This window comes from Rhinichthys klamathensis, unplaced genomic scaffold, assembly GCF_029890125.1.
Source record: "Rhinichthys klamathensis goyatoka isolate OS25496 unplaced genomic scaffold, OSU_Roscu_1.1 h1tg000094l_1, whole genome shotgun sequence".
NCBI classification, from domain to species: domain Eukaryota; kingdom Metazoa; phylum Chordata; class Actinopteri; order Cypriniformes; family Leuciscidae; genus Rhinichthys; species Rhinichthys klamathensis.
The window spans coordinates 1,014,344-1,033,183 of NW_026606633.1; the positions used below are offsets into that span (position 1 = coordinate 1,014,344).

At 40.0% G+C, this 18,840-nt stretch overlaps 1 protein-coding gene across 1 annotated transcript in view; it reads left to right on the top strand.

Annotated features, from left to right (window-relative positions):
- The window catches only part of notch2 (notch receptor 2), a 71,392-nt gene extending 53,841 nt beyond the window's left edge, over positions 1-17,551 (top strand). Inside the window, exons 12-34 of the mRNA XM_056252334.1 lie at positions 104-214; positions 1,650-1,842; positions 2,097-2,242; positions 2,334-2,447; positions 3,622-3,741; positions 3,882-4,034; positions 4,262-4,490; positions 4,581-4,782; positions 5,040-5,193; positions 5,302-5,486; positions 6,115-6,247; positions 6,343-6,585; positions 6,699-6,811; positions 8,571-9,079; positions 9,401-9,751; positions 9,854-9,996; positions 10,098-10,302; positions 12,323-12,413; positions 12,504-12,657; positions 12,777-13,099; positions 13,550-13,697; positions 13,798-13,895; positions 14,005-17,551. Of these exons, the coding sequence (XP_056108309.1) occupies positions 104-214; positions 1,650-1,842; positions 2,097-2,242; positions 2,334-2,447; positions 3,622-3,741; positions 3,882-4,034; positions 4,262-4,490; positions 4,581-4,782; positions 5,040-5,193; positions 5,302-5,486; positions 6,115-6,247; positions 6,343-6,585; positions 6,699-6,811; positions 8,571-9,079; positions 9,401-9,751; positions 9,854-9,996; positions 10,098-10,302; positions 12,323-12,413; positions 12,504-12,657; positions 12,777-13,099; positions 13,550-13,697; positions 13,798-13,895; positions 14,005-15,393 (5,507 nt within the window). The 3' untranslated portion in view covers positions 15,394-17,551. The remainder of the gene's footprint in view (positions 1-103; positions 215-1,649; positions 1,843-2,096; positions 2,243-2,333; positions 2,448-3,621; positions 3,742-3,881; positions 4,035-4,261; positions 4,491-4,580; positions 4,783-5,039; positions 5,194-5,301; positions 5,487-6,114; positions 6,248-6,342; positions 6,586-6,698; positions 6,812-8,570; positions 9,080-9,400; positions 9,752-9,853; positions 9,997-10,097; positions 10,303-12,322; positions 12,414-12,503; positions 12,658-12,776; positions 13,100-13,549; positions 13,698-13,797; positions 13,896-14,004) is intronic.
- Positions 17,552-18,840: the final 1,289 nt, after the last annotated feature.

An 18,840-nucleotide genomic window follows, 5' to 3' on the forward strand; every position in this document is an offset into this window, starting at 1 on the left:
GCCTTTAAAACTTTTCAGAAACTTTTCAAAGTCTGCTGTATAAACCGGTTCCCTTTTATTTACCTGTCTACATTTCCTTTGAATATTTTATCATTTGTCATAGGCGTGAACTGTGAGATTAACCAAGATGACTGTGCCAGTAATCCCTGCCAGCACGGGACATGTGAGGATGGAATCAACGAGTACAAATGTGTATGCGAACCTGGATACACAGGTTTGTTCACGCACATACATAAATACACACATACAAATGGACTGAATGTGAAAATAAAAAATAAATGAAAATAAATCTGCATTGTTTATACTTTTGATCGTACATTCAAAATATACACACAAAAATCGGACCTTGCATTAAAGTAAAACTAATGATTTTTTTTTATCGATCATATTATGAAATAAATGTTTTTCTCTAATACACATTGGCCACAATTATTGGTAGCCCTAGTAATTCTTGTAAGATAAATATATCTTAAGTATATTCCCTTTCATATTTACAATTTTTAGCACACCAGGGTGACTAGGAACATGAAATTATCCAGCCATGAACATGATGTTTCACAGGAGTATAAATATGAGGAAACACAAAGGCCAAATTCCCTTAATCATTCATCACAACAAGTAAAACCAAAGAATATAGTTCTGATGTGCAGCAAAAGATTGTTGAGCTTCACAAAATAGAAAGTGGATGTAAGAAAATAGGTAATTGAAAATTCCCATTTCCACCATCAGAGAAATAATTAAGAAGTTCAGGAATAATCAGATATAATTAAGAAATCAACAGGAAATGTTATGAATCTGCATGGAAGCGGTCGCGTGTCAATGTGGTCTTAATGCACAGCGATAATTCAAGTAGCCAAAGACCCTCCAAGGATCCCAGCTGGAGAATTGCAGAAAGTAGTTGAGTCTTGGGGTTAGAAATCCCCCATAAAAAAATCTAACTAAGTTAAAAGAAAATCCCCTACTAATTCAAAAACAAACTCCAGCATATTCAGTTTTTCAATTCATGTGTACGATTAAATATACTACTGGATCTTTAATGTTGTGCGCCTATTTTTCTGCTGAACATCATGTTTAAATACATGGCATCATGGATTCTATCAAGTATCAACCGGGAAAAAAAAAATCTAATCTTGACAGCCTCTGCTAGAAATCTTATTATGGGTCGTGGTTGGATCTTCCATCAGGACAATAATCTAAAACAAACATCAAAATCAACACATAAATGGGCCAATGAGCACAAAATGAAGGTTCTGCCATGGCCATTGCTGTCCCCTAATCTGAATCCTATAGATAACTGAAGAGGAGAGTGTATCAACATGGGAATTTGAAGGATCTGTATAGAGGAATGGTGTCTGATCTCTTGTCAGTTGTTCTTCAACCTCATCAGGCATTATAGGAGAATACTCAGAGCTGTTCTCTTGGCAAAAGGAGGTTACATAAAAGTATTGAATAAAAGGGTGCCATTAATTTTGGCCAATGTGTGTTAAAGAAAATATTTTATTTTAATAATGAGATTTTACCTCCATTTATAATTGTTTTACTTCAATGAAAGATTAGATTTTTGTGCATTTTTTGAATAAAAGGTCAAAAGAATGAATGTATTCGAACAGTAATTATTCATTAATGACTCTTTCTCCTCTCTGGCTTAGGAGAACGATGCACTGAGGAGATCAACGAGTGCAGTTCGAGCCCGTGCCTGAGTGGAGGGACGTGTGTGGACAAGGTGAACGGGTTTCAGTGTTTGTGTCCACTTGGGACTCATGGTCCTCTGTGTCACTCAGGTGCAGACCACTGCAGCCCCATGCCCTGCCTGCACGGAGACTGTAATGAGCAGCAGGACGGGTAGGAACAGCCTTAACTTACAAACCATTTTGTCAATGTGACTGATAATGATTGTTCGTTGCACAACCTACTTAATACATTTCCTGTTATTTTCTGTAAAGAGATGCACTTTTTTGAACTCTAAGCACTAAATTCATGACAAATACACACTGCTTTCTTAGCATTGCCGTAAGATGCCCGATAATGTGCATTAGGATAAACTATATGCTTCTATGGCCATTTGTCTTTTATATCTCTAACTTATCTATTTGTAGGTACCTTTGTGAATGTAAGCGTGGTTGGGAGGGTAAGAATTGTGAGCGAGAGAAGAACGAGTGTCAGTCCAATCCGTGCCAGAATGGTGGAACCTGTAATGACCATCTCAATGGCTACACCTGCGTTTGTTCCCGTGGATTTGCAGGTAAAGACGTGTGGTCCATTACCTTTCTAAACAGAGTAACAATGACGTTTATTTCTGTCTCCAACTCCCTGGTTTGCCCTGTCTCTTTCAGGTTTTAACTGCGAAATAAACATTAATGAGTGTGAGTCAAACCCCTGTATGAATCAGGGAACTTGTGTGGATGGAGTCAACAGTTACATTTGTTACTGCTCTCTGCCTTACACAGGTGACACACACATTTACAGTTACAGTGTACAGTTTTTATTAACTTGTTTTTTTGTTTTTTTTTTACTTGATTTGAATTATAGGAGCAACATTTATGACACTTTTTTGTCTGATTATATAAGCTTGATAAAAAGATTTCCGCCCAAACTATGTTTCATATTATATTTTTTTTACACTATCGTTCAATGGCTTGTGATCGGTAAGATTGGTAACACTTCAACAACCCTACAATTGTTTAGGGTCCAATTCTCACTATTAACATAGTTGCTTATTAGCATGAATATTACTAGGGTATTGGCTGTTTATTAGTACTTGTAAAGCATATTTTAATGCCTTATTCTGCATGACCACATTCTATATCCCATAATCCTACCAAATACCTAAACTTAACTACCTTACTCACTATTAATAAGCAGTAATTAGGAGTTTGAGGCAAAACTCATAGTTAAAAGCTAGTTACCGTAATAGTGAGAATTGGACCCTAAACTAAAGTATAACTGTAACATTAAAAAAAAGAAAAAAAAGAAAAAGTTTTTCAAAGACAGTTAAAACAATAATATTGTGAAATATTATTACAGTTAAAAATAGCTGTTTTCTATTTTAATATATTTTAAAATGATTATTAATTAATGATGCACATACTCATTTAAGACTTTATTTAACTAATTTAAGACTTTGCTTACGAGGATACTCGACAAAGTGGGCATTTTGGTATACTTTTGTGTTATTTGCCCGTTCAAGCGTGAAAGAGAACTCAATGCAGCCGCCGCGCTGTCTGAAGCAGCTTTCTGTGCGCATGCATGAGTGTGTCTGTCACACAGACTGGAGATTCACAGACAGCGCACCAGTACAGATTTAAGTTCTGTTTTTGCATCTTATCACGCTTGAATGGTTTAAAAGCACTTGAATTAATGATAGCGTGATCCTATAATGTAACGCTTGCTAAAGGATGAAGGGGAAAAAACTAATGCTTGGTTAATTGCACTAAAAAACATGTTAAACTGAAAAACTTAATTGTATGCGTTAACATGTTAATTTTGACAGCCCTAATTATATTATATAAATGTTTGATTCCAAGGACATTTTTGATTACTTTTGTACAATAAACATTTTGGTACTGTTTTAAGAACCACTCCATACTGTTTCCATAACTGACTGTACTGCTCGATTCTCAGGGAGACACTGTGTGGAGAAGTTGGTCCCCTGTGCATCTCAGCCCTGTCAGAGACGAGGGAGGTGTCAGCCATCCCTGGATTACACCAGCTACACCTGCATTTGCCACAGCGGCTGGGAAGGTAAGTGCCTTAAGTCTGTGTGCTTTTATTCCTCAAGAGTGTCTTTTCACTTTTCCACCTTTTCCATGATCAAATGGCACCCATTAGTAGATGAAAATCTATCCAAAATGTCTGAGTGTCTGTTTGGTATATGTGTGTAGGAGCCCAGTGCACAGAAGATGTAGATGAGTGCAAGAAGAACCCATGTCAGAATGGAGCTCACTGTGTGAACACAGTTGGCAGCTACCGTTGTGAGTGTCAGCCTGGATACAGTGGGGTCAACTGCCAGACCAACATCGATGACTGCAGCTCCAGTATGTGTCATTCCCAAACAGATTGATGGCTATCAGTTAAATAAATGAATTGTGATTCATCTAATGGCCAGTTATAAATCAGAGATAATGTCAGATTCAATAAATACGAATATTATCTTAATTTGATCAAAATAAATCTTCTAAAATCTTTTTCATATTTTCTGTTGGAGACCAATTTGAAAACACCAATCTAATTTAATCTCTTTGATTTTCACTCTCTTCTCCAGATCCATGCCGTAACGGTGGAACTTGTGTTGATAAAGTAGGGCGGTTCTTGTGCGAGTGCAGAGCTGGTTTCTATGGCGAGCGCTGTGAGGAGGAGGTGGACGAGTGCGCCAGCAATCCCTGCTGGAATGGAGGCCACTGCAGCGACTATGTGAACAGCTACACATGCCAATGCCTGCCTGGATATGACGGCATCAACTGTGAACGTGATATCCCAGATTGCACTGAGACGTAAGTTTTCTATATAAATGATATGGATGGTGTTTTATTGCATTTTATCATATCAATGCTTATTCATTCTCTCTCTCTTTTACGCCATAGCTCTTGTCTAAACAATGGAACGTGTGTGGATGGAATTAACCGCTTCTCTTGCCGCTGTCGGCATGGTTTTTCGGGTCAGTTCTGCCAGTTCGAACTGAACGAGTGTGACTCTCATCCATGTAAAAATGGCGGCACCTGCATAGATGGTCTGGGGACCTTCCACTGCACTTGCCCACTTATGTACAAAGGAAAAACCTGCGAGGTACATACTGTCCATTCAGTCTTAGATTGTAAACACACACGGTTGATGTTGCACAGCGACTATATGTTGATTTAAGCCTACAATCTGGAAGATCTGCTATTTAATTGCCATTAAATGATCTTTCAACTCAGCAAATACATAAAAGACACTCAAATGTAATTATAAAATTATTTTTTGCTGTGTTGAAATTTGGTTGCAAGTAAGTGATTGTTCTACAATTATGTTGTCAGATTAATTTCTCTGGTTTCATTCTGCAGTCAATGGTGAACGTGTGCAGTCAGATTAAGTGTCTGAATGGGGGTACGTGCATCCAGAAGGAGATGGATTGGAGATGCAGCTGTCAGCACGGCTGGACAGGCCTGTATTGTGACATCCCAAACATGTCCTGCCAGGCTGTTGCCATTAGCAAGGGTGAGACATTAAACAATAGTCTAATGTTAGTCAAGCTCACAAATTTCACTGCTACTGTAATTGTGATATGTATTTTGAATCCTTAATGTATGTTTTGATGTGCTCCAGGTGTGGCGGTGGACATGGTCTGTAAGCATGCAGGAAGGTGTATGGACAAAGACAACACACACCAGTGTATTTGTCAGAGAGGTTATATGGGCAGTTACTGTGAGGAGGAGATGGATGAATGCCTCTCCAGCCCCTGCAGAAACGGAGGGACCTGTATGGACTACCAGGGTGGATATGACTGCCAGGTACAACTGATCTCTCTTACTAACATTGATATATGCTATTATTCAAAAGTTTGCGGTCAGTAAACAAAATGTTTTTTGAAAGAAATTAATACTTTTATTCAGCAAGGACATGTAAAATTGATGAAAAATTACATTATAAAGACATTTATAATGTTACAAAAGATTTCTATTTCAGATAAATTTCTATTCGGCAAAGAATCCTGAAAAAATAAATCAAGGTTCCCTTAAAAATATTATGCTCATAACTTTTTCAACATTGATAATAAGAAATGTTTCTTGAGTGCCAAATCAGCATATTAGAAGCATTTCTGAAGAATCATGTGACACTGAAGACTGGAGTAATGATGCCGAAAATTCAGCTTTACCACCATAGGAATAAATTACATTTTAAAATATCTTTAAATGGAAAACAATAATTTTAAATTAAAAACATTAATATTGTAAAACATTCTACATTGTATTTTGATGAAATAAATACAGCCTTGGTGAGCATGAGAGACTTCTTTTAAAAACATTAAAATGTCTTACTGACCCCGAACACTAAAACGGTGGTGTATATAGAAATACTATAGAATACATAGAGAAAACTATACATCTTCTACTTTATAAACCTCTCTTTCTCTATCAGTGCAAAGCAGGTTATCAGGGTGTGAACTGTGAATATGATGTTGACGAGTGCCAGTCGAGTCCCTGTCGGAATGGAGGCACATGTATTGATTTGATCAACCGCTTCTCCTGTGCGTGCCCTCCTGGCACCAAAGGTAAAGCCTGAAAAGCCTGATTTCTAATGCTGTACGTTTAGTGCATAGATGTAACGCTGATATGCAAATTCTGCAAAAACCTCTCTGTTTTGCAGGTTTGCAGTGTGAGGTGGACGTGGATGAATGCGCCCCAGAGTTTGGCCCACGCTGTAAGAACGGCGGCCAGTGTGTGGACGGTGTGGGGCGGTACACTTGTTCCTGCCCTCCTGGTTTCACTGGAGTGCATTGTGAGGGAGATGTGAATGAGTGTCGTTCTGGACCTTGCAACCCATCTGGCACCATCGACTGTGTGCCGCTGACTAATAACTATCAATGTCGCTGTCGTCTCGGTTATACTGGTGAGGTTTCATTAGAGACATACATTAAATGTTTCATTCTTGCTATTTTAAAGTGGTTCGAATGAACAGTTTTCTTATTTTTACAATTTCTTGTGCTCTCCATCTCCCTATAGGGCAACGCTGTGAGTTAATGGTGGATCTGTGCCAGTCCAAGCCATGCCATAACAACGGCAGATGTGCTATGAACATGAGTTCAGTACATGGATACAGCTGTACCTGCCAACCCGTAAGTGCAGTGTTAGTATGTATATGCATGTACACTACCATTCAAAAGTTTGGGGTCTGTTTTTTTTATGTTTTTTTGTCTCTTATGCTATATATTCTGCAATGCAGAATTTTTAGCAGCCGTTACTTTTTTGTCATATGATCCTTTAGAAAACATTATAATATGCTGATTTGGTGCTGATGAAACATTTATTATTATCAATGAAGAAAACAGTTGTCCTGCTTAATAATTTTCAGAATTCTTCGATGAGTAGAAAGCTACATTTTTACATGGATGAGAGTCACACTCGTTCAGTTCGAACTGGCAGTACTGACCCGAAAAAAACATGCCGACAGCGGCAAGAGAAGCGGTTAATTCCATCCACACATTTTCCATTGTTTAGACAAGAGCTATGGCGTAAAGGAGAGAGAGAATGAATAAGCATTGATATGATAAAATGCATTAAAACACTATCCATATAATTTATATTAAAAAACCTTACGTCTCAGTCCAATCTGGGATATTGATTATTTGAAACTGAAATCTTACTGACCCTAAACCTTTGAACGATACTGTAAATGTGTGCATGTGCAATAAAACGTTTTTTTTTTTTTTTCTCTTCTGTACTACAGAGTATTTAAAGGAATAGTTCACTTAAAAATGAACATTCTGTCATAATTTACTCACCCCCAAGTTGTTTCAAACCTGTATGAATTTCTTTCTTCTGTTAAATACAAAAGAAGATATTTTGAAGAATGTCGGTAACCAAACAGTTGATGGACCTCACTGACTTCCATAGTATTTTTTTTCTTACTATGGAAGTCAATGGGGTCCATCAACTGTTTGGTTACATTCTTCAAAATATCTTCCTTTGTGTTCAGCAGAAGAAAGAAATTCATAGCATTAAGTCCTCAATGTTTTAATGTTTGAAAGCAAAGAAATTAAGGCAACTATAAATGTTAGCATTATAATTTTACCTTTGTTCTGTAAAATAAAATAATATAATAATGATAGTAATATTTATTGTTGTTATTAATAATAAGGTTTTCCTTCTTTCTTGTCTTCACCTGATCACATGCCTGATTATAAAATACTAATACCATTGTTTTAAATGTTATGACAACATTATAATGTACACTTTGAAAATGTACATTCATTTTGAGATTTGCTAAAAAATTACAGTTAACATTGTTATTAATTTAGTAGTGTTTTTAAAAATTAATTTAAAGTAAGTGTTTGATGATGGCAAAGGCAATCTAAATGTAAAAATAGAGAAAATGAGCATGCCGAATTAAATGTCCAATATTGGTCAATATGACTACATTTAAAAAACCTGTAATATCAGACAAAAACCTCTATCGTTCTGAAGCACTCCATAACTTCTGTAAATACATAAAACCTCTATCTAATTTCCACAAACTGATCCCTGAGAGGTGGAGGAGGGTATTTTAACGATTATGCCTCTTACTGTGCTTTCTGACATTTCTCTTACAACCTTTTACGGCTGCATTTGCTTTGCTCGACTCTGCTTTGCTTTGAGTGAAAATGTTTCCTTTTCTCATGGCTGCTTGTTCTCTCCTTACTCTCATGCTTGCACTAAAGACTGATGCTGCATAAATCAGGTATGAAGTGAAACTCTGATTCCCTCTTTTAACTAATCTTTTACTCTCTATTCACTCACTGTTGCTGTCTTGGTAAATGGTCCAGTCATTTAGTTGTAAAGTAGTGCCATGATTTGGTTTATTTTTGACATCTGATGCCCTCTGTGTGGCTCTTTCAGGGTTACACTGGCTTCAACTGTGGCAATTATGAGATGTTCCCCTGTGCCAGTTTGCGCTGTCAGAATGGCGGACAGTGTGTGGACATAAAGGGTCGCCCGCAGTGCCGCTGTCTTACAGGTTTTGCTGGACCGTACTGTGAGAAAATCACAAACAAACCATGCATGTGTCACAACGGTGGCACCTGTATGCCAGATGATCCCAACAGCTGCCGGTGTCCACCTGGCTTCAGTGGGCCGACCTGTCAAACGATTGAACCTTCCTGCCCTTATTTGGAGTGTAAACAGCGGGCGGGAGACAAAGTATGTGACCCGCAATGTAAGAACCCAGAGTGCGAGTGGGATGGAGGCGACTGTACGCTCCATTGGGACAAGCCTTGGAAGAACTGCCTAACACCAGTGCCCTGCTGGAACTTATTCCATAACGGCCGCTGTGACCCACAGTGCAACAATGCAGGCTGCCTCTTCGACAGCTTTGAATGCCAGAATCGTACATCGGCAAGCACTTGCAAGTATGTGTCCCAGTGTAAATCTCATACTCCAGAGGATCACTGTTCTTCTTTGGGAAAATTGCTAAGATAATGTTTGAATAACATAAAAAAATAAAAAAAATTATAGAGATGTTATATATCAGAATATTACACATATGATGATAACACATAATCACAATTATGATTATTACATATTTATATTTTATAACAGTATATTATTTATATACTGTCTGAGCCATTGCCATTTGACATTTGTTTACTGTACTACTGATTGCACTCTCTGCACAGTGACGCAATGAATAACTCCCATCTATCTCTCTATTTACCCTAATTCCTCTATAGATACGATAGATACTGTGCAGATCATTATGCCAATGGTCATTGTAACCAGGGCTGCAACACAGAAGCATGTGGCTGGGATGGTCTGGACTGTGCCACAGACACTCCTCCGAAGCTAGCTGATGGCACACTGGTGATTGTGGTGCTGTTGCAGCCTGAGGAGCTAATGGGTGACCTTAAGGGTTTATTGCGCTCATTGGGGACGCTCCTGCACACCAACCTGCGACTGAAGCTGGATGAGAATAAGAGACCTATGGTGTACCCATACTATGGAACTGAGCAGAGTGAAATCCAAAGCGGTATCGCCGCTATGAAGCAACGTGGAAAACGAGAGCTAGAGAAGGAGGTTATTGGGTATGTTCCTCGCCCAAAGATTTAAATACTGTCTTTACCCTAATGTTGTTGTATTTTTTATTTTTATAAATTAACATGGTTTTGGATGTCTCCATGGTTTAGATCAAAGGTTCACCTGGAGATTGACAATCGACAGTGTTCTCAGCACTCAAAGGAATGCATCTCCAGTGCAGACCAGGCTGCGGCCTTCATAGCGGCCGAGTACCTGAAATCGGAGCTACCGTATCCCGTCTACTCTGTGAGCAGTAAGTGAACTGACAAAACAGGGCTACAGCAAAATGCAATTGTAGTTTTCACTATGTTGTTCTCTGTTTATAATCTTTGTTACCAATCTCTTCGACCTCAGGCGATGAAGATGAACCTACCTATATGCCTACTGCTCTGTACCTGGTTGCTGTGGCTGCAGCTATCATCATGCTGATTTTGGTGCTGGGTGTATTGGCTGCCAAGCGCAAACGCAAGCATGGGACTTTATGGCTTCCTGATGGCTTTCTAGCAAAGAATGACAGCAAGCGGAGAGAGCCAGTGGGACAGGATGATTTTGGCATGAAGTAAGTGTGCGCCTGAAATCCACAACAATCTCAGATTTGCTGCCTTCAAGTCTTCTTGGGAAGCTCTTAAATAATAAGTTGGAAGGTTTTATGATGTGACAGTGATGTGACATATTTCTATCTTTGTTTTCAATTACTGACAAATATGTTTTTTAGCACTAATGTAAGTGTGTAACTTAAAGGGGTCATATAATGCCATTTTTGTACAAGCTAGTATGATTCTTTAGGGTCTAAATTAAAAGTTTGTAATATACTTTAATTAAAAATTCTCATTAGTATTGTAAGAAAACACTTATTTTACTTGGTCAAAAACAGCTCTGTTTTCAGCACGCCGTTTCAGTGCATATGACTTTAAATGATAATGAGCTTTGCTCACCCCGCCTCTCTGTTCTGTGCGTACACCGTTTGTAACACAATAACCATAACGCGTTGTTCAGTATAAACGTGGGATTATGAATTATATTGAGAACATCATACATAGAAAACATGCCATAATGTACCCTAAGTGTAAACCTGTAAACACATTCATTGTGAAGCGTGCAGTTAGCGATTTGCAAAGATTAATATAAATATTAATATAAAGTTTAATAAAACGTTACACTCACTTCAGTTGTTCTAGAGGTTCAGCAGGAACACGAATAGCTGGTACCGATCCTTTTTTCAGGAGCAGCTTCTTAGCAAAACCAGCTTTATACTGACGCTCGTTTATAAAGCAGTCTGGTGAGAAATGATTCGCGCAAATATGAAAGCATTGACGTTGCTCGTGGGGAATATTCCCTTCGAAAACAAACTTAGCCACTGCGTCTTCAGCGGTTCGGATTTAGGAACATTAAAATGACTGCTGGGTTCCTTATTACACCCAAGAACAGAACACCACAATCGCTTAGACGCCATTCTGCTCATAGACAGTGCTCCAGCATATCAACAATGACCGCGCCGGTACGCGCGGACTATGATTGACAGCTCGCTCACGAGCGAGGGCGGGTCTGTGTTGAAACGATGCTGTCAATCAACAATCGTGGGAGGGGCTTCCGAGCGTGTGACGTCACAAAATCGAACGGCTCAATTTGAGGCAGGGGAAAACATATAAGGAGATTAAAACAAAAACACTGGATGGATTTTTATCATTTTATGATGGTTGTGTACAGGCACTGCCAACACACATTTCAGTACAATCAACTTGAAAAAGTGCATGTACCATTATATGACCCCTTTAAGCTTTAGGGATTTTATTGTTCTTGTACCGCCACAGAGAATTATAGGAAATGTATTTTGTTTATTTATCAGTGGAAAACCGAACAAAATCCTAGGTTTCCCACTTAACTACTTTCTTGTGCATTAATCTCGTTAATATGATCATTCTGACCCAGTCTTAACCATGTTATACACATTAGTCGTATTTACAATGTGACAGTGTGCACGTTTAAATGATATTGTTTTCAATTAAATGGACACGTTCGGCATTTTCATATCTTTCTCTTTCATTTCATTTACTAGACAGGCGATGCATACGAAAATCGCATACTGTCCGAGTAGGTACTACATTTGAATTTGAACTTACTTCCCGACCGTTAAAAAAGTACGTTCTATATAGTATGAATATGGGTAATATGAATGAAATTCGGATGTACTACATTCGCCTTGTTGCTACTGTCACGTGACCTACCAGCGTCAGTTGCGTCGCTTCACCTCCATTCATAAATTCCCTCCCGTGGCCTCATGGGATACTAAAGTGTCCATCGAATGCGCACTCCAGAATCTCGCCGGAAGTAGTAGGTCATCCAGGGACTTGTCGCCTACTACTCTGTTAGCATACTGTTTTTTACATACTATATAGTACGGAATAGTGAATTCCGGATGCAGCGAGGATGTTTTTTAGTGCTAATGCAAAAAAAAAATAGCGCATGGTGCCTTGAAGGCAGCAACAGTCTGAAGCTTTTTTACATGCTTCTGTAAATCTGTTAATTTCAGGTGGCATCTCTAATCATTCCTTTTTCCTCTATCCTCCACTTTCTCTCAGGAGCATGCAGAAGCCACAGGATGGAGGGTTGATGGATGGCAGTTCTACCCATCATTGGTCAGAGGAGGATCATCTATCTAAAAAACCAAGGGTAAGAAACGGTGTCTCCACAACCCTGAAAATCACAGTAACAGATCTCTTTATTTATGATCCATCTAAATGCATCTCCCGAACCCCACAGATGGAGGATAAGCCGTTGCTTCCTGTCGGAGTGGATGGAGGAGTGGACAGGAGAGAATGGACCCTGCAGCATCACAAAGCCGCTGACATCACACTCACTCCCCCTCAGGCGGACATAGATATGGACAGCCTGGATGTCAATGTTAAAGGACCAGGTTAATAGACTGAGATTCCTACTTGCTCCCAATCTGGGTAGATGAGGAAAGAAGGTTTTCGCCCTTTTGTTTTCCTTTTAAAAGTTTTACTAACTCTCTATTGTCTTTCACGCTTATAGATGGTTTCACTCCTCTCATGCTGGCATCTCTACGAAATGGCAGCAGCCCCGATTGTGGCAGCATGCTGGGAGAGGAAGAAGAGGAAAGTGGCGCTGACGAGCCTGGCACAAATGTCATTACCGACTTGATTGGCCAGGGTGCGTCACTCAATGCCCAGACAGATCGCACCGGAGAGACAGCACTTCACCTCGCTGCACGATATGCCCGAGCAGATGCTGCCAAGAGACTGTTGGATGCTGGCGCTGATGCCAATGCTCATGATAACATGGGCCGCACCCCTCTACATGCAGCCGTGGCAGCAGATGCCCAAGGAGTCTTCCAGGTAAGGGGATGTGCTTCTACACACATGACCTGTTAAGCCTAATTTCATAATGAATTAAAGAGTTTCCACAGTCATGGAAAACCTGGAAATATCAGTGAATTTTTTTAAATAGTGATTTCCATGCCTGGAAAAATAAAGGAAATGAATCAATAATAGTGATTAACTTTCTTTTTTCACTTTTCAATTAAAATGTTGTTACCCACCAATTTTTTAAGAATATTGTGATGAAGCGGTTTGTTTAATCGGCATGTTTTTGTTTATTCTGATAACTACTTTGATTGTAACTCCTACAGTAGTTGTTTCCTGAATTACCTTGTTTATGAAATAATATATTTGCACAGCTAGTGTAGTTTGTAGATGGTAAGTTTATATTCAGGGTTTGTGAAAAAAAAAAAGTTTTCAGAATTTTTGTGTGCACATACCAATCATTACTGTTATATCTTACTCTAGATTCTCATCCGGAACCGTGCCACGGATCTTGATGCTCGTATGAATGATGGCACCACACCACTCATCCTGGCAGCCAGACTGGCAGTGGAGGGTATGGTGGAGGAACTTGTGCACTGCCATGCAGACGTCAATGCAGTGGATGACCATGGTAAGATCAGAGTAAAGAACTTTGTTGATAAATGAACAGGAAATAAATTCTGGAAATAAAATGCCCTATTTTAAATCTGCCATGCTCATCTCATCCACAGGCAAGTCGGCTTTGCACTGGGCTGCCGCTGTCAATAATGTAGAAGCCACTCTGGCGCTACTGAAGAATGGAGCCAATCGAGACATGCAGGACAACAAGGTAGTCTTCCATGTCTATTATGTTTATGTGCATATTTAATCACTTTTTAAACACACAAATGTTTTGGGTGTCAGCCAAACACTTCAGTTTTGTTTGTTCTGTGATGTAGGAGGAGACCCCCTTGTTCCTGGCTGCCAGAGAGGGCAGCTTTGAAGCGGCTCAAGTTCTTCTAGATCATTATTCAAATCGTGATATCACCGACCATCTTGACCGCCTGCCTCGTGATACTGCGCAAGAACGAATGCATCATGACATAGTGCGTCTGCTGGACCAGTACAACTTGGTGCACAGCCCTCACTCCGGGCCTAATCACGTGGGCAACGGCGGACACTCCTCGATGGTCTGTGGAACAAATGGCACAGGATTCATCATGGGCATGCGTCCAGGACCGCAGGGCAAAAAGAATCGCCGAGCCGGAGGAAAAGCAAGTGCTGTCTCAGCTGGGACAGCCAAAGATCTGAAAGAAATGAAGGCCAAGAGGCGAAAGAAGCCGACCGGAGGAGAGGGGCCGAGTGTGGTGGCTGTGCCTGGAGCCGGAGGAAATGTCACCAAAGCAGCCAGTGGTCTCTCAGAGAGCTCAGTCACCATGTCACCTGTGGATTCCCTGGAGTCTCCACATTCGTACGCCGGAGAGGGTGTGGCCGCCTCTAGCAAAGCGAATTCTCCCCCTCTGCTCAGCAGCCCGTCAACGAGGCCCATGTTGCCCCCTGTAAGTCACATGTTGGGCCAGCAGCAAAGCTGGGCAGGTCTGGCCAAACACAGCTACAATAGCCACATGTTTGGCCTCATGTCAGCCCACCAGATGAGTGCAGGCCACACCAGCATGCAGCAGCACCACAGCCCGGGCATGCTCACCCCGATGAATGTCACCATGAGCCGTGAACAGCTGCCGCCCATCGTCACCTTCCAGATGATGGCGACAGGCAGCGGGCAGAGCCTGCTCAAGCAGGCGCAGCAGGGGCAGATACAGGCGCAGGGGCAAAATCAGACACAAGGTCAACACCTACACTGCAACCAGGGTATGATGTTCCCCATTCCTGATGTGGGAATGCAGCACGGCCTGCCGCACACCCTTTCGCACCCCCATGGTCACAACCACGCGCTTCCTCACGGGCTGCCAGAGAGCCAGGCAAGGCAGGTGGCATCCTATCAGCCCCGCCAGAGCCCCGTGGATAAATATCCCACGCCACCTTCCCAGCACAGCTACGCCACTGCCGGCTCTGAGGGAACCACCCCCGGTCATCCCGCACACAATCCCAGCGAACACCCCTACCTCACCCCCTCGCCCGAATCGCCTGACCCCTGGTCCTCCTCGTCCCCCCACTCCAACTCAGACTGGTCCGATGTCACCACAAGCCCCACCCCTTTAGGAAACCCCCGCACACTGCCTCCTTCCTGCCACACACACATTCCCGAACAAGCCCAGCTGCAGCCCCAGTCTCAGGCTGCGCAGCCGACGCAGTCCCAGCAGTCCCAGCGCAGCAGTGTGTACGCGTAGGAACTCGGACCTTTGAGAGTTTAATTGCACGGCCATTTTGATTCTCTCTCTTCAGCTTACAAGGGAGTGGCCAACTGTCCTTCTCTCCACCCTCCATGTCTTTGTTACGCTCTGCATGTTGACTGAAGTTTGCGTATCGTAAATTCCTACTAGCCTAAATATTTTATCTCACAGGAGCCCCGAACTAAATAGAGAAACAGCTTTAACAACACGGGACTTCTGTTCACGGCCATCTACGACCTGAGGCACTTTTACCAATGGACAATTACACTGCCAAGCTAAGGAGTCCGTTATTGTCCAGAGTTTTGAGATGTTTATTTCACATTTTAGTCAAACCTTTTATGTTTTGAAGGAAATTTTCTCATTTAATCTGCTATCTTTTTTTGATCATTTTTGTTGATGATAAAGTCAGATATGCTTAGTTGGTACCAACCTTAAAGGGATAGTTTACCCAAAAGTGAAAATGTATCATATACTCACAAACCTTTGACCTTGTTCTGTAGAATACACAATGAGATATATATAGATATATATATAATTAAACTAACAATTAAAGTCAAAGTGCTTTAAGGTTGTTTTGAACCCCATTGTATAAAGAGAAAATTAGTTGAAACATTCTTAAAAATATTTTCTTTTGTGGTACAGGTTTGGAATGACATCAGGGCGAGTAAATAATGAATAATGAACGAGTATATGGTTTTGAGTAAACTATCCTTTTAACTGATAATTTAAATAATATTTTTATGTAATGGGTCAGCTTCCATGTCTTCTAAGTTTTTGTTTAGATCAACCTGCATTTTCTTTTTTGTTGTGATGAAATGTTTCTTAAATGAACTGGTGGTACTTGTCTATTTTTTGTGTGATTGGTAGCATTTATGTGCTCCAAACTCATGCCCACATACATCTCATTCGTTCATGTGTGGTTCAGAGCTAAACTGTGGTGTAAATAGTTAAATGTCACTTTTTTTTAAAGATCTATTTCTATGCTGTCTGTTACGGTTTATCCTCTGCCTTGCCAATTATTACAAGAGGTAAAAGGAGGTGTGTAAATATGAATGGGTTCCACTTTGTTTCTTTTGAAATTGTATGCAGTATTCAGTGGCCACACAAACATGACAGAGGTTTGAAGAAGAATTCCAGCAGCCATCGTCAAGCCGCTTGAGCCTTTCGGAAAAGGAAACATTTAGACAAATAATATTATCAGTGCCTTTTACAACATATTTGTAACCATTGTTACTATTTTATTTGTTTTGTTCTGCTTTTTTGTTACTGTATATTAATATTGTAAGCAGTTTAACTGGTTTTGAAGTTCTACCTTTTATGTACAAGAGTTTTAAATACATGTCATGTATTTTCTTTCTTAATTACAATCAGCCTGTCCGTGCAACCGTTTAAATCACTTGGCAATTTAGAAATCATACTTTATACAATCTAAATGTACTGTTTCACTTTTCTGTTGTGTGTTTTGAGCAAAGCTTTATAAAATTGATTAGTACAATCACATTCTTTTTTGTGTGTTTTGCACAATAAAGCCCCTGGGTCTCTTAAATGCCAAATAAACACTCATAATAGTATTTAGAAATGCATGCATACATTAGCCAGAGTGGTAATAAAATACTAAGGTCTTATAAACTTCCGGTATGCTGTATTTGTTCAGATGGGTGGGTCAGTTATATTGTGTGTGCTCAAGGTCAATATTAAGAGAGTCTGCTTATGCAAATAAAAACACGTATGTACTATAGGCTCCATATGGCATATTCCTTTTGGAAACAGTTGATATCCTGTAGCACTTAAGGGCCCTTCAACAGTATGATCTTTAGTGTACTGAAACCGGAGGAATTTAAAGGGTGTTAGTCCACCAAATAAAGATCAAAGCAAAGCTTTTGGAGCATCGTATTTTCACCCGAATGTTATGCAAAGCTATTTTTATATGTGCTGTATATAATTTTTTTTTTTTTTTATGCCTATTGTACTTTCTTTTCCTGTCCACCAAATATATGCATACAGTATGCTAGAATGAAGTAAATGTTTCATCTTAGTGTTTTGTAGATTCAAATTTGTGCTTTAAAGAACAAAAGCCTGTGTAATGGAAATAATTCAAGACAATTGATTATTAAAATAGAGATGAAACTAATAAAGGAAAACCTTTACAAATTGATCTAGTTAAATGACTGAGTTCCTTTCTGCCGCTGGTACACACTAACAAATGTAATTAAACATCCCATCCTTTGATCAACATTCACTCTCAACCGTTGAAAAACCTCCAGTCCTCTTAGTGCCTGTCGAATCTATCTATCTATCTATCTATCTATCTATCTATCTATCTATCTATCTATCTATCTATCTATCTATCTATCTATCTATCTATCTATCTATCTATCTATCTATCTATCTATCTATCTATCTATCTATCTATCTGTCTGTCTGTCTGTCTGTCTGTCTGTCTGTCTGTCTGTCTGTCTGTCTGTCTGTCTGTCTGTCTGTCTGTCTGTCTGTCTGTCTGTCTATCTATCTATCTATCTATCTATCTAATATGGCTGTCTGTCTGTGTGTGTGTGTGTATCTATAAAAAGGGAGGTTAAGTTACAGCTTAATGACAGTGACAAAAATGTTCTTGAACATTGGGGGCACTTTTGCATGGTTGTTGTTTGTAGGATTTTTCCTCAGCGTTCAATACACTGCATCCCATTATTTTAGCAAATAAACTTGTAAATGATATTAATTTTAGTCATGGGCTATTCTCACGTATTTTGGACTTTCCCAGACAACAACAAAAGTGTGGGCCCACATCTGGTACGCGTGGAATCCACATGTACCAGATGTGACCCGGATCTGGGCAGACACTATGTTGCTGTCTGGGTTTTAACAGGCAGGCAGCAAAGGGTCAGGATAAATGGAGTTTTATCTGACACACTTTATACATATATCTTCTCAAGGTTGTGTACTGTCATCGACTATCATCATACTTTAAATGACTGCTGAAGTTCTCAAGATAATTGTCAAGTTGTTAAATATGCAGATGACACAGTTCTTCTATCTCTCAAGTTCGGAGTATGATGATAGTCAAGCACTCCATGAGTTCATTACGTGGTGCAATAGACCTTATTCACAGCAGTGTGTTGTTCTGCAGACAAAACACTGCAAAATATATTTCCAAGAAACTTCAGTTCAAAAGGTACAGCACGCACATCCAAAACAATAAAGCTGGGTGCTGGGCAGACAGGTAGTTGCAAAAAATAAACAATGAGTCCGCACACCAGAAAGTGCTCCTAAGTGAGTTTAATAATTGCTCACCACGTGTAACGTTTCGGGCCCAAGCCCTTCATTAGACATCAGTTGCCTTCAAGAAACTTCAGTTGACATAAAATACCCGACAATATGAGTTGTGGAAAATTATAGGCCTAAGTGATCAGACAGTTGAACTCCATTGACTTCCATAGTAGGAAA